Here is a 13,691-nt window from a genome sequence, read left to right on the forward strand (position 1 = left end):
TAAACTCAGGTCATTCTTGGGAGATTATTTTGTTTGTTAATTTCCGGCAAGTCAACATTCCTATGAATGTTTAGTCTGGCAGATGTGTTAGGAAGTCAGTGTTATTATTTGAGTGATCCCTTATTATTAGGATGAAGACAATGAGCTCACTGTACGGTGAGGCAAGCAAAGTTCAAGGGACTAAACGATGAATTCTCGTTTGTACTCCCATCACTGACTTGAAGGCCAGTGCAATTTACCTTTGGTCTCTGTTTCTTTGCTCTCTGTCACATGAGGTCCAGTTTTTCATGGTTCATTTAGTTTTACATAATTGTTCTCTTCTAACCTTTTCCTCCTCTAATCTGTTAACACCAACATTCTCTTTCTGTATCATTACAGGTGAATTTCAAACTACTTGAATGCTGACTATACCTCTATTTATTAGTTAATTTTTAAATTAGGATAGCTAGAGAATATGCTGGAATATAATTAAAACATAAAAATTAAATGGAGTTGATAAAACCATGGTCAATTCTATTGCCTTCTGGTAGAAATCTAAAGGCAATTAGCAGACTTGCTTAAAGGAAGTTTACTGCATTATTTTCTCTAAGTAGCTCTTCAAAATTCCCAAAAGACAATGTATATCCAAGCAGTATTTTACATATTAACATGGCTCTTCTATGTTTTGGTCTAAAAACTAAAACCAAGAACTTACTGATCTTAGCTTTGAGGGCGCATGGGTAAAAAAGTCCAAGAACACTTTATGCACCAACGAGTGCTTAATCACAGCTTCCCTGGAAATAGGAAAAAGGGAAAAGAGAATACATCAAATCTGCTGCTACACTAATAGACATAGTAACCTCAGTTGTCTTAAAATAATCAAAGCAAGTAAATTGGTTTTAGCAAATTTAATTCATCAAAAGACAAATTATATCTTTCAGCAATATTAAGATTAAAAAAATAACTTTTAGCCCTAGCCAGTTTGGCTCAGTGGATAAAACATCGGCCTGTGAACTGGAGGGTCCCGGTTCAATTCCAGGTCAGGGCATATGCCTAGTTTGCAGGCTTAATCCCCAGTATGGGATGTGCAGAAAGCAACCCATCAATGATTCTCTCTCATCATTGATGTTTCTGTCTCTCTCTCCTTCTCCCTTACTCTCTGAAATCAACAATAATATATATTTTTAAATGTAGACTATATAATTTTAAAAAATATATTATAGATTATATAATTTAGATTATATAAATATTTTAGTGCTTGCCATTATGATCAAAACCAGGATAGATTGCTAGTATTTAACCAGCAAATGAAATCATTCAAAATAAACTCTCTTAAATATAATTTTTACCTAACAATGGACACATGATTATAAATCTATTTTCTTTCTGTCAAGCACCCTTCACATTGCATCACTTTCATAAAATAATTTTAGTAAAGTTAAAACCCAAGTAGATCAAAACATTACCAGCACCTGCAACACCTAATTGACCCAAACTTCCTAGTGTGACACTTGGTGAATTCAGGTATTACAGTGGAGGCTGATGATCAGGCACCAACAACTTCAAGTTCACATTGAGTGTTTAAGTAGATGGCAAAAACATACTGGTTTTAGGGGCAAACCACTGTTCTGAGTATTCTGGAAATATAAACCCATATTCATGAAACTCTATAAAATATGTACTATTATTATCCCAATTTCATAGATATGGAAATTGAGGCACAGAAAGGTTAAGCTGCCCAAGGTCACATAGTTAGTGACTGAGGAGGCACTAGGATTCACAGCCAGGCCGTCTGGTCTGAGGCTACATCTTAATCCCTTCACCAAGGTCCAAATGCCAAGAAGGTCACATGTCCAATTTCCAAGTCTTACAATCCAACTGAAATAACATTACATTGGGAAAACTATCCATCATTCTATGCAAGGGTTATACAAAACTTTCCTCCTTCAAATGCTACTTGTTAAGAAAAAAACAAAAACAAAACAGCAACAGCTTTCTTACTTTTGGGCCATTGGAGTTAGAATCTGTTTCATTTCATCCATGATAAGCTCTAGTTTTTCCGGCTGTACCTCTAATACTTTGTCCAGAGTTGGGTGATCTGCTGACTGCAACAGAAGAAAAATTAAACCCCTCTAAATTTAATGACGCAGATACACTTGTGGAGTAATTCTCTATTATCTCATTCTCAGTGTGTACGCCCACCAACGTACTTAAAAGAGCCAGGCTAACCAACCAACTCAATAAGCCAACAGGTCAAGCACCTAGCACACATGCCTAATCACAAAATCAAGTAGTCAGCTGAAAATCCTTGCCAACTTGTGTTTTTTACTCACCTATAGTGACAGTTACATTAGAAATAAAGCATTAAATTCAACCCAGGACTTGAACCTGACTGGTAGAGGCAACCCAGGAATTAATCCATATCCCTGGAGGTAAGTGTGGGCATTTACCTCCCAAATCTGAAATAGATCCTTTAAATGTTCTATACCCATTCCTGGCCTTTTCCAGGTTCAATCCCTGTGACTGTATCCAAGGTTGGGCCTCTCTACTCCCATTCCTCTCTAGATACAAGCTGGAGAAGAGAGATCCACACACACGAAGAAACACAGGAAAAGGCAGAAACAGGGAGCCCTATGCACTTCTGCCAGAGCTGGTCGGGGTGGTGACACAGCTTCACTTCTGTGAAGAGGCTTCCACCTCAGCCTATCTGACTGCAGAGACGGAAGTACTGAAGCATTACACGCAGCATTTGAGAGGGAGTAACAACAATAATTCAATTTAAAGGGGATTTAAAAATAGTGTCCGGGTGAAAGAGAAAGTATAATCACTTGCTCACTATATGAAAGACAAAATAATCCATGAGGAAAAAAAAGGGGGGGTCCTTTAAGATGGTCTCTTGAAGGACCAGCCAAAGTAAAAATACAGTTTTAAAACAGGGAATCAGAAGGTAAGTAACAGCTCATGGGAAAAGCAGAAACGCTAGAAAAATGCTTCGAAGGGCTACCTTGTAAAGCTGAAACGTGTTCCCATAGAGCTCCTCCGTCAACATGTTTCTCTGCTCTAAAATGGCTTTGTCGTTGTACGCGTACTCCACGATGGCCGAGGCTTCCGCGTGTCGGAGCATCTTCCTCACGTGGCCTTTAAAACTTCTGATTATCTCCGCAATCTGCGGTTTACCCCTAAACCCCATGAGATAATGACAAAGGGTAAGTGATACAGAGGAGGCTGGGTGACAACGAAACATAACTTGACACCATCATAACTCCTAAGACCAACTCATTGTGGGGGGGAGGGGTGTCTACCTCAGAGAGAGGCTTATGGGAAAGAAAATCAAACTGCCTTGTATCGATATTTCTACCTCAAGCTTCTAAGTTACGAGATAGCCGAAACCTGGCTCTGCTTACCAGCTGCAAGACCCTGGACAAGTTATTTAACCTCTCTGCCACAGCGTCTTCATTCATAAAATTGAAAGAATAATGTTAATGTGAGCATTAAATGAGCTAAGATGTGACCGGCTAGAAATAAGTGCTCAATCAATGTCAGTTCCCATTAAATTATTCAGCATGAGAAAAGTAGGGAAAGAAAAAAGGAGAAGGTCAATGTAGAAAATGCATAGAAATAGGAACATATTCTAAGGATGTTCTTTTAAAACAGGACTTATTCACAAGTAGTTACATTACATCCTAAAATCAAGCAGCTGATAATCATAGTCAGGAATAGCTGTTGAACATTTTGTCAGCAGTAATTTTTTTGTTGATTAACATATTCTGGCACATTATTACATTCAGAAAGAGAAATCAAGACAAATATAAATTCCACCTAATTCAAGAAATCCTCCCATCTTGAGATTTCTTATTATTATTACTTTACTCGAGGATATTTTTCCATTGATTTTTAGAGAGAATGGGGGAGAGGGAAAGACAGAGACAAATGCCGATGTGAGAGAAACACATCCATTGGTTACCTCCTGCATGTGCCACGGCCAAGGCCAGGGCTGGGGAGGAACCTGCAACCGAGGTACCTGCCCTTTCCCGGAATCAAATCCAAGGCCTTTCGGTCCACAGGCTGATGCTCTAGCCCACATGTGTCAAACACGAGGCCCGCGGGCCAAATCTGTCCCGCCAGGCCTTGCAATGTGGCCCGCACCGCGCTGTCATCACTGCACTCCGCTGCGTTTCCATCACAATGACAGTTTATGACTGTTCAGTAAACCATTCGGCCCGCGATTTAGGCTGGATTTTAGATTTTGGCCCCTTCTCTGATTGAGTTCGACACCCCTACTCTAGCCACTGAGCTGAACTGGCTAGGGCCCATCTTGACATTTCTTGACCATTGGCTCTGTCTCTGCCTCTATGTGTACTCACCTGCGCCTCCCAACCCTCTCCCTTCTAACTACTGCTAACAAATTACAAGTTAATTATCCTACTTCTCCTAGGGCTTCAAGATATACACTAAGAATGGTAAAGGCAGTGCTATCAATTTACATTAATTTCAGTATTTATTTTTAAAATCACACTCCCTGGAAAACATTACAAACAACTGTTGAAGGCCATTCTTATGGTCACAGACTTTCAAGAAACATTTGCACACAATGACACCCACATCTTTAAAAAACTAATATAAATATATTTTATAAATAAAACAACTCACCCATACATGAGAAATTTCTTAACAATATTTCTGGAATATTTAGCTTTACTTAATTCAACCAAATCATCTGGAAAACAAAATGTATTACAACGACTCCTTAGAAACAAAGAAAAGAACTAAATAAATGCATCATCTTGGGAATATAAACAACTAGCCCTCTGTCTATCCCAGGCAAAAAACAAATAAAATTTTAAAAAGTCCTACAGAGGACACACTGCTTTCCCACACAGAATTCTTATGCAAGACAGTGTTGGGTATTTCAAGAGAAAACAAGTGACTCATTATAAATGATTAAAATTAATCTTCAAAATATAAGAAATACCTCGTAGTTCTTCAAAAGCCTGTTTTCTCTGTTCTTCATTGCCAAACTGAATGTAACACTGGATCACACGAGTTGAATCATGTGCAAATGCAATCTGTAGAAAAGACAGTTTGGGCCTTAGACTAATTCTCTCTGAGATTTATGTTTCTATCATCCTATCCTATCCTATCCTATCCAATAAAGAGTGAATATACTAATTGACCCTCACGCTGTTGCAAAGATGGAGGTGCCCACAGCCAGTAAGGAGGGAATATGCTAATTGACTGCCCTACCCTCAAAGATGGTGGTACCCACAGCCAATAAGGAGGGACTATACTAATTAACTGCCCCGCCCTCAAAGATGGCAGCACCCAGTCCCCTCAGCCCCACCAGGGCAACCTGCCACTGGAGTCCCCCAGTCCCCTCAGCCCACCAGGCCCCCAGGGACAGCTCGAAGTGCAGGCAAGCCTCAGAAGGTGGCTGCTCAGCTGCCCAGGGCACCCGAAGCTCAGGTAACCAGGGCTAGTTGAGGCTTGTGCTGCCAGCAGTGGCAGCAGCAGACATTTATTGGGGCGTCACCTTCTCCTGATCACCAGGTCGCCTCCAGCCCCTGAGGACTCCCAGACTGTGAGAGGGGGCAGGCTGGGCTGAAGGACCCCTCCTCCAGTGCATGAATTTTCATGCACTGGGCCTCTAGTCCTATATAATAAAAGGCTAAAATGCAAATCGATTGAATGGCTGGTCGCTATGATATGCATTGACCACCAGGAGGCAGATGCTCAACACAGGAGCTGCCCCCTGGTGGTCAGTGCGCTCTCACAGGGGGAGCGCCACTGAGTCAGAAGCTGGGCTCACAGCTGTGGAGGGCAGCAGTGGTGGGAGCCTCTTGCGCCTCCAGAGCAGTGCTAAAGATGTCTGACTGTTGGCTTTGGACACTCTCTGAGGGCTCCCTGAGGGTGTGAAAGGGTGCAGGCCGGGCTGAGGGTACCCCTCTCCCCTCCACGAGTGCACAGATTTCATTCATCAGGCCTCTAGTATCTATTATGTTTTATTGCTATCGTTTTCAGAATTCCTTGCTAGGTAAAATGTAGGGTCTTCATGGATAAAATTAAATCTAGAATACTGGGGAGTAAAAATAATGGTGCAAAATGGCATTCTTTGGTTTTGCTGCCTACAACACAGCACTGAGACAGGTGCAAGATTCCAATCATTATTATTTAAAACCAAAAATAAAACCAAACTTGTCTAATGATTATACTTACCATAGTTCTCATTTCTCTGAAAGTTACTTTCTCTGAAAAAGGGATTTTCTTATTCAAAAATTCTATTCTATGATTTTTTAAATCTAAGAAAGTTCGGCTTTGGCAACTAGATATAAACCTAAAACAGTCTTACTACACAAGTTACTCCCTCCATTTCTTACATTTTTATTGTGATTCCCTGAACATATATCAAACTATATTCCTAGAAACTTGTTGATTTTCAAATCTGATTACCCTAATCCACTCCCCCATCACAACTACTGGATGGATTAGGCCCTCAAGGAAGGGAGGACTTGCTGATCAATTTTCTATAGCAACAACTACTATCAGGTATGCAAAATTATTTTTTACTATGATATAGTACCTGTCTACTTTAATAGTGACTATTATTAGTTGCTCAGTCTGTCTCTAAAATGTTTTAACTCCAACAATTCAGAAGGTGGAGGCCCCATCAAAGCCACAGATTTCAGAAAAATTCCTTAAGGGGTATTTAGACCTCCAAGCAACCTTAAGAGTGGGCTGTTGCTATTCCCACTTTTACAGATGAGAAAAAAAAATTATGAGACATTAAGGAACCTGCAATTCCTGTGACCCTGAAGATTAAAGTTAACTTGTCTGAGTCCCGGATGTACGAAACGCCTAATAACGTTAAGGAAAAGGAGACAACATGTGCATTAGTTAGCACAACTCCTAGCACACAGTACATAATAAATATGTTGTAATTGTCCAAAGGTACAAATATGGTAAGCGACATAGTGAACTGAACATCAGGTTTAAACACCCACGTCCATGGGCATGTATTGATAACCTAAGAGTAATTGGGAGAGGATCCTGAGTATAAAATGTTTACAAATAGAGGATAACAGAATGCTAGAGCAGAGAAACAGTTCTTTCTAAAATGATCTTGCCTGATGTATAAGAAAGCAGCAGCGGGGAACTTCCCTCTAACTGCAATGTAGCCTGTTAGACCTCTGTACATGGTTTGAAACATGTTGCTCCTCCAGAGCCCCAAAGCTATTGAGTCTGCTCTCTCAGGTGAACAGTCACTAAGTATGAATCCAAATACATTAGTCAACAGTTTATTTTAATAGAGGGGCAAACATCAACAATGAAAATCACGTTAGAACTCCCAAATCTACAACATTTGAAAGATCTTTGCATGTTTGTAAAAGCATGGAAGAAAGAAGTAATAACGTTTGCGTCACACACCTAAAAAGCGAACATCCAAAAGAATAGGGAGTCTAGAGCAAGACATTTTACCATATACTATTCAAATTCTCCAAGGTAACTTTCAAGAACACTGATTTAAATTAAATAAATTATTTTAAAATGACACAGCCAAGCCGAAACAGGTTTGGCTCAGTGGTAGAGCGTCGGTCTGTGGACTGAAAGGTCCCAGGTTCGATTCCGGTCAAGGGCATGTATAATACATTGGTTGTGGGCACATCCCAAGTAGGGGGTGTGTAAGAGGCAGCTGGTCGATGTTTCTCTCTCATGGACGTTTCTAGCTCTCTATCTCTCTCCCTTCCTCTCCGTAAAAAAAATCAATAAAATATATTTTAAAAAAGATGACACAGCCAAATACTTATTTTTTTTTTGTTTTTTTTTTACAATTTCCCAGCAATAATTTCTCTAATTATTAAATTTTTTATTTAGTCATTATTTGAAATTTTTGGCTAACTGCATTTAAAACAATTACACTTGTCATAAATGGCCAGCTACCCTTTACAGAGTAAGTCAATTTCAAGAGTTAAAATTGCAAATGTAATTTTGCCCTACTTACAGTTTTAATTTTTCCTTGAATCAACTTCTGCAAATCACTCATCAACTTCACTCTTTTTTCTTTGTCACAGTCTTTTCTATAAAAGAGAATTAAAGAGGGCGGAAAATAGCTTAAGTGAAGACATTTTATACACGGGAAACTAAAAACTGCTTTAGTGTATGTTCGTTCACCCAGTTAGTAAGTGTGATTTTCTCTTCCAAGGCAGCAAATCTTTTGACATTAATATTACTTTTCCAGAGCAGCCAGGGAGAAGTATTGAATAATTTTCTCAAAGGCAGAAATTCATCTCACAAGGTATAATTTCATGCATCAATCTAAACCTTCACAGCCAGAACTTCAAAAAGTAAAGAAAGTAATAAAACAAGTGCAAGACACCAAAGACAAGTATTTCGAAACATAGCTGATAAGAAATTGTCCTTCATTTACTCAGAAATCTTTCAGGAAAGATGTCAAACCCAATTTAACTCAAATGCATTTTCATAAACATATCTGACACCATCCTAGTGATTTCCACATTTCTAAAACAAGATATCCAAATATGATACCTCCACTGGAGTGTTATGAGTGCTCCCTAAATAACCCAAGTACTACGTCATTTGTTTTAGGACATCTCATTATCTACAAGGCATACTCTCAATCCTCCATTATCTCAAAGAGACTAATAAAGGCGCCACTCAGGAGCATTACCTTCTCAAGATCTCCCAAATCTGCTTTGCCCGAACAACAATGTCATAGTTGGTTCTATCACTTAGTTGTCTGCTTTGCTTCAGTTCTTTCTTCTTCTTTTTGAAATCATCCCATTTGGGTTTCTTGGCTGCTGATTCTAGTCATTATAGAAATTATTTCCAATTACATTTAACATTCTGAGTGCCACAAACAAGTATGAGTCGGGTACATAGGGCAATCACTGATCAGGATCTACATATACTCAATGGGGAAACTAGAAGAGGGAAAATATCACTCTCTATATGCTTATACTTTATTTCATTTTCTAAAAAGTTTATACATTTTAAATTTGGTTCAAACTAGCCATCCATTCATTCAGTAGCTATTTATTGATTCTTAAGAGGATATCTATTTAAAAAAAAAAAAAAAAGAAAGAAAACAAAAGGATGGTAAGAAAAACAACTCAGAATTTTTAAGCATCCTTTTCAATTGTAAAATAAATTGTACTGAAACATCAAGTATAATTAGTTCTTTTTTGAAATTATATTTTTTTTATTGATTTCATAGAGGAAGGGAGAGGGAAAGAGATAGAAACATCAATGAGAGAGAATCATTGATCGGCTGCCTCCTGCACGCCCCCTACTGGGGATCAAGCCCACAACCCAGGCATGTCCCCTTGGCCAGAATGGAACCTGGGACCCTTCAGTCCACAGCTCAACGCTCTATCCACTAAGCCAAACTGGACAGTTTAGAAATGACCCCTGGATCAGCCTGACAAAATGAGCATGAGTTTCAATAAACACATGGGAGCCCTGCCAGTACATCCCATCAGTGAGCAACTTGTCCTGAACCAAAGAAAGTCAAATTGCCAGGTGTACTCTACAGCCTCCTTAAACTGCCTGCTGGACCTGAGTCATCTGATGGGTTGACCTAAGCCCTGTGAAATGACGGTCTATATGTCTCTTGATCACCAAGACATCCTTAACCAAAGCAGATATATATAATTTAAATCTTTTTATTGATTTCAGAGAGGGAGAAGGAGAGATAGAAACATCAATGAGAGAGAATCATTGATCGGCTGCCTCCTGCAAGCCCCTCACTGGGGATCGAGCCCACAACCCAGGCATGAGCCCTTGACCAGAATCGAACCCAGGATCCTTCAGTCCACAGGCCGACGCTCTATCCACTGAGCCAAACTGGCCAGGGCAATCCCATATACTTTTCACCCCCACCCCAAATGCTGCCTGTCAAGGAACAAGAGTGGGAGGCCTCCAACAGACTTCTAGAGTCCTGTGCACAGTGGTTCTGGCAACAGCTCAGGTAGGGCAAGGCTTCCACAGAAACCACGTAGAAGGAACCAGTGCTTACCATCACTTTTACCGTCCGGCTGGAATTTCCTCTTCTTGTTGAATTTATTTGCCTGCTGGAATTTGTTCTTTGGTATTTTATCCCCTTGTTGCTTGGTCTTGAACTGTTTCACACCTTTTTTCCCTGGTTTTGTGGCACTTTTCTGAAAGTTCTTAGATGCGATTTTAGGTCCACCTTCCTTAACAACTTTTCTTGGGAATGTCTTTGAAGAACCAGAATCTAGTGACAATACAAAGTAATTATTAGTTCAATGATCCTAAGCCTAGATCTCTTATATCCATTGGGTTGTATTTGTTACAGAAAATTATACCCTCTAAATGAAAATACTTTGTCCTACTCTCAAATATGGAGCAGAGTAGGATTTAAAATACCAAATCAAAATTTAAAAACTTCCTGATTACAAAATTATAATAATACAGGTTCATTACAGAAAACCTATAAAGTAGAAGTATGCATATTAAAAACTATATTCTAGAGATATCCAGTTTGGTATATTTCTCTATTTTACGCATAGAGTAGAAGTGAGGTATTATTTATATGCCTTTGTATTCTAATTTAATGACTCCCAAGTTATTAGTCTTTACACATAACTTCTACAAGTTCAATAACATCGTAGGAATCTAAAAATAGAACAAACACTTGAAATTTAGGAGGTATATCATATAAGCAAATTAAAGATGTTAATTTTTCAAAAATCCTAGTTTTTGAAAACAATTCCAAACGCTATAATAAAATTATTTGACAAAAATCTTTGGTCAACAAAGTTTGCAATTAAATACCTAACAAATGATATGAAAACTGCAACAGCTATGCCCTAAGATGGCTGTAAGAAAAAACAAGCAAAGACTGCTTAAGAAACATTTAATCACTTACACAGATTGACTTTTCTATTTTGCAATACTGACACCTGATGGAATATTAAGACATCAAAATTAGAAATCTTGAAGATAAAAGTATATATAGTTTACCAGTATTATATACTAACCAACCACAATTTATCAAACATTAAAATACAATGTGAATTAGTGTGGCTAACATGAGGCAATAATATCACTAGCTGACATCCCTCCCTCCAATTATAAAGGCCAAATAAATAACCACACAAGAAGTTTGGAAAGGCTTTCTTACCATTGTTCTTATAAAATCTGTTTTTTTCTTGTGATGTCTTTGTACCTTTTCCTGTGAACTTTTGTTTTGCTTTGACTTCCATTATGGCAACTCTGGGAAAAAAACAAAAAAACAAAAGGATCGCTGAATTACTCTCATCTAAGTCATTAAGTAGGCACTGCAACATTTAGTCGAAGTTCTTACATACAAGGCAATTCCTGTGAGGGCCCACACACGTTCAGGAAGTAAACAATCATTGCTTCTAAGACTTTACAATGGGAAATAAATACCAACATAAAAAATAAGAGCAGCGAAAGCCAGTTGAGCTCAGTGAATGGAGCATCTGCCTAAGGACTGAAGGGTCCCAGGTTCTGATTCCGGTCAAGGGCATGTACCTTGGTTGCTGGCACATCCCCAGCAGGGGGTGTGCAGGAGGTAGCTGATCAATGTTTCTTTCACATCGATGTTTCTAACTCCCTGTCCCTCTCCCTTCCTCTCTGTAAAAAATCAATAAAAATATATTTTTTAAAAAATAAGAGCAAACACACACAGACAAACTTGCACATGTGCACCCTGGCTAGGGTGTCATTTATTTGGAGGCAATGCTTTAGCAATAGTACTGGGAAATCTTTCAGTTTGCTGTGTCCTTTTGACAAGCCCCATCTTAAAAAAAAAAAAAAAAAAAAAAAAATCATGTCTTTACTCCCTGATACATGTTCTAAGTTCACCTTATATGAGTGCTGGGTGTGCTTGCTGTCATTGGGGTGTCACTGCTTCTAGGTGTTTTCACCCAACAGGGTTAGTAACATGTATACTAGCCTATATGAATACACAAACCTGTTTCCTTACCTATTAAATAAGCTCATACTAATGTCTGACAATTCTTTTTTTTTTCAAATGTACTTTATTGATTTTTTTACAGAGAGGATAGGAGAGGGACAGAGTTAGAAACATGGATCAGCTGCCTCCTACACACCCCCTACTGGGGACGTGCCTGCAACCAAGGTACATGCCCTTGACAGGAATTGAACCTGAGACCCTTCAGTCCTCAGCCTGACGCTCTATCCACTGAGCCAAACTGGTTTTGGCAGTGTCTCCCAATTCTAACCACAGGGTCCTCTACTCTTCCTCTCCTGCTTATCTGTAACTTCTTTCTCTGACAGTGAGAAACTTGCCTCTCCCTATCTACAATTTGTGTATTGTTTAACCCTAGCACACATGTAGGGGGTGCAGAATTGCTAACCTGTATCCCCGTGAGATACAAATTTACCAACAACAGTACTCATCTTTCCCACTCTCTTCTTCTCCTTCTCATCCAATAGCACATCAGCCACTCAAGGGAAAAAAAAAGACACACAAAACCCTAAGATTTACAATATCTTCTCACTTGCCTGCTACATTCAGGCTTTCAGTAAAGTCTTGTCCACCCCCTTTCAAAAACAGCTCTAACCCTCCAACTTTGATCTCCGCTACCGCCACCTTAATACAAACCATTATCAATAAACTCCAATTATAGAATCAACAATAACACACATGACAGGCATTTTCTAAAGACAACCAGGGCCCATCCCGTTTCCCCCTTGCTTAGAAGCCTTCACTGTGTTCTACAAATGGGAACAGAAATGGAAATGCACTCCCACGTAGAGAAAATCCAAACGCCCCTCCCAGGGCTTTCCACGCCCTGCAGAACCTCGTCCCACCACCATACCCCCTGCATCACTGCACTCCTAGCTCAACGCATTGGTTCCTTTTCTACAGCTCCCAGCTTCGGGACTCAGCCCAAGTTTCTGCTTCCACTTGAAGTCCTTCCCCCTGGGCTTCGGGATTTCAGGGTGCCTCTCGTCATGTTTCAGGTCGGCTTAAAGGTGACTTCGTCAGATTGCCCCGTCCCCCATCTCCTTTCCCAACAAGTTTCCGTTCAGCGCTCAGAACTTGGCAAACTCGGCACCTCGCACTGACCGGGCGCAGAGCTGACGTGTGTCAAACGTCCGACAGAAAGGCTGAGCGCAGCTACCCCGGGCCCGGGTTCTAGAGGGTGAAAGGATCCAGGCTAACGCTGCATTCTCAGGACAACGCGGTGGAGAGGGGCTCCCAGCTCCCAGAACAGACACGATTTCTGAAGGCTGCCCAGCGAGTGACAGGTGTCAACCCCTCTATCCTCTCCGGCGGCCCCGAGGGCCCTCACTCCAGCGCCCGGCGTGGGGCGAATCCCTCCCAGGAGCAGGCGCCCGGCCCACCGCCGCACTCACCGCACACGTGTTAGTGGCCGCCACCGGACAGCTCCCGGCTCCCGCCGCCGCTTCCGCTTCCTGGATTTGCCCCGCCCCCGGATTCACGGATTTCTTCTTCCGCTGGGGAGCTAGGGTTAAAGGGCGGGGATTAGCCGGAGAAGTTCGGCATTTCTATTGGTCCACCTCTATTACGTCACCGGGAAGAAACATGGCAGGGACGCAAGCGGATTTGGCCCTTGAGACGACCCGTCGGCGAGGGCGTGTCAGCGGCTCCAGGAAGTGACGTCATTAACCCTGTCGCTCCCGCGCCGGGAAGAAGGCGGCGCTTGTCGAGGGCAGGTCTG

General features: G+C 40.7%; 1 protein-coding gene across 6 annotated transcripts in view; it reads right to left on the minus strand.

Moving 5' to 3' along the window:
* Positions 1-13,429, minus strand: part of PUM3 (pumilio RNA binding family member 3) — a 34,427-nt gene extending 20,998 nt beyond the window's left edge. The window contains exons 1-10 of one of the 6 annotated variants that reach the window (XR_004987184.2): positions 13,366-13,390; positions 11,138-11,229; positions 10,010-10,228; positions 8,663-8,798; positions 7,976-8,051; positions 4,952-5,045; positions 4,630-4,696; positions 2,984-3,158; positions 1,981-2,084; positions 695-773 (exon numbers count right to left, since the gene is read on the minus strand). Coding sequence is in view for 5 of the 6 variants with exons in the window: in XM_036433924.2 (XP_036289817.1) it covers positions 695-773; positions 1,981-2,084; positions 2,984-3,158; positions 4,630-4,696; positions 4,952-5,045; positions 7,976-8,051; positions 8,663-8,798; positions 10,010-10,228; positions 11,138-11,219 (1,032 nt within the window). In the remaining variant the exon portion in view is untranslated. Of the gene's footprint in view, positions 1-694; positions 774-1,980; positions 2,085-2,983; positions 3,159-4,629; positions 4,697-4,951; positions 5,046-7,975; positions 8,052-8,662; positions 8,799-10,009; positions 10,229-11,137; positions 11,230-13,365 lie in introns of those variants that run through there. The other 5 variants (XM_036433924.2, XM_036433929.2, XM_036433926.2 and 2 more) reach the window with 5 other exon arrangements.
* Positions 13,430-13,691: the final 262 nt, after the last annotated feature.

This window comes from Pipistrellus kuhlii, unplaced genomic scaffold (genome assembly GCF_014108245.1).
Source record: "Pipistrellus kuhlii isolate mPipKuh1 unplaced genomic scaffold, mPipKuh1.p scaffold_m20_p_12, whole genome shotgun sequence".
Lineage (NCBI taxonomy): Eukaryota > Metazoa > Chordata > Mammalia > Chiroptera > Vespertilionidae > Pipistrellus > Pipistrellus kuhlii.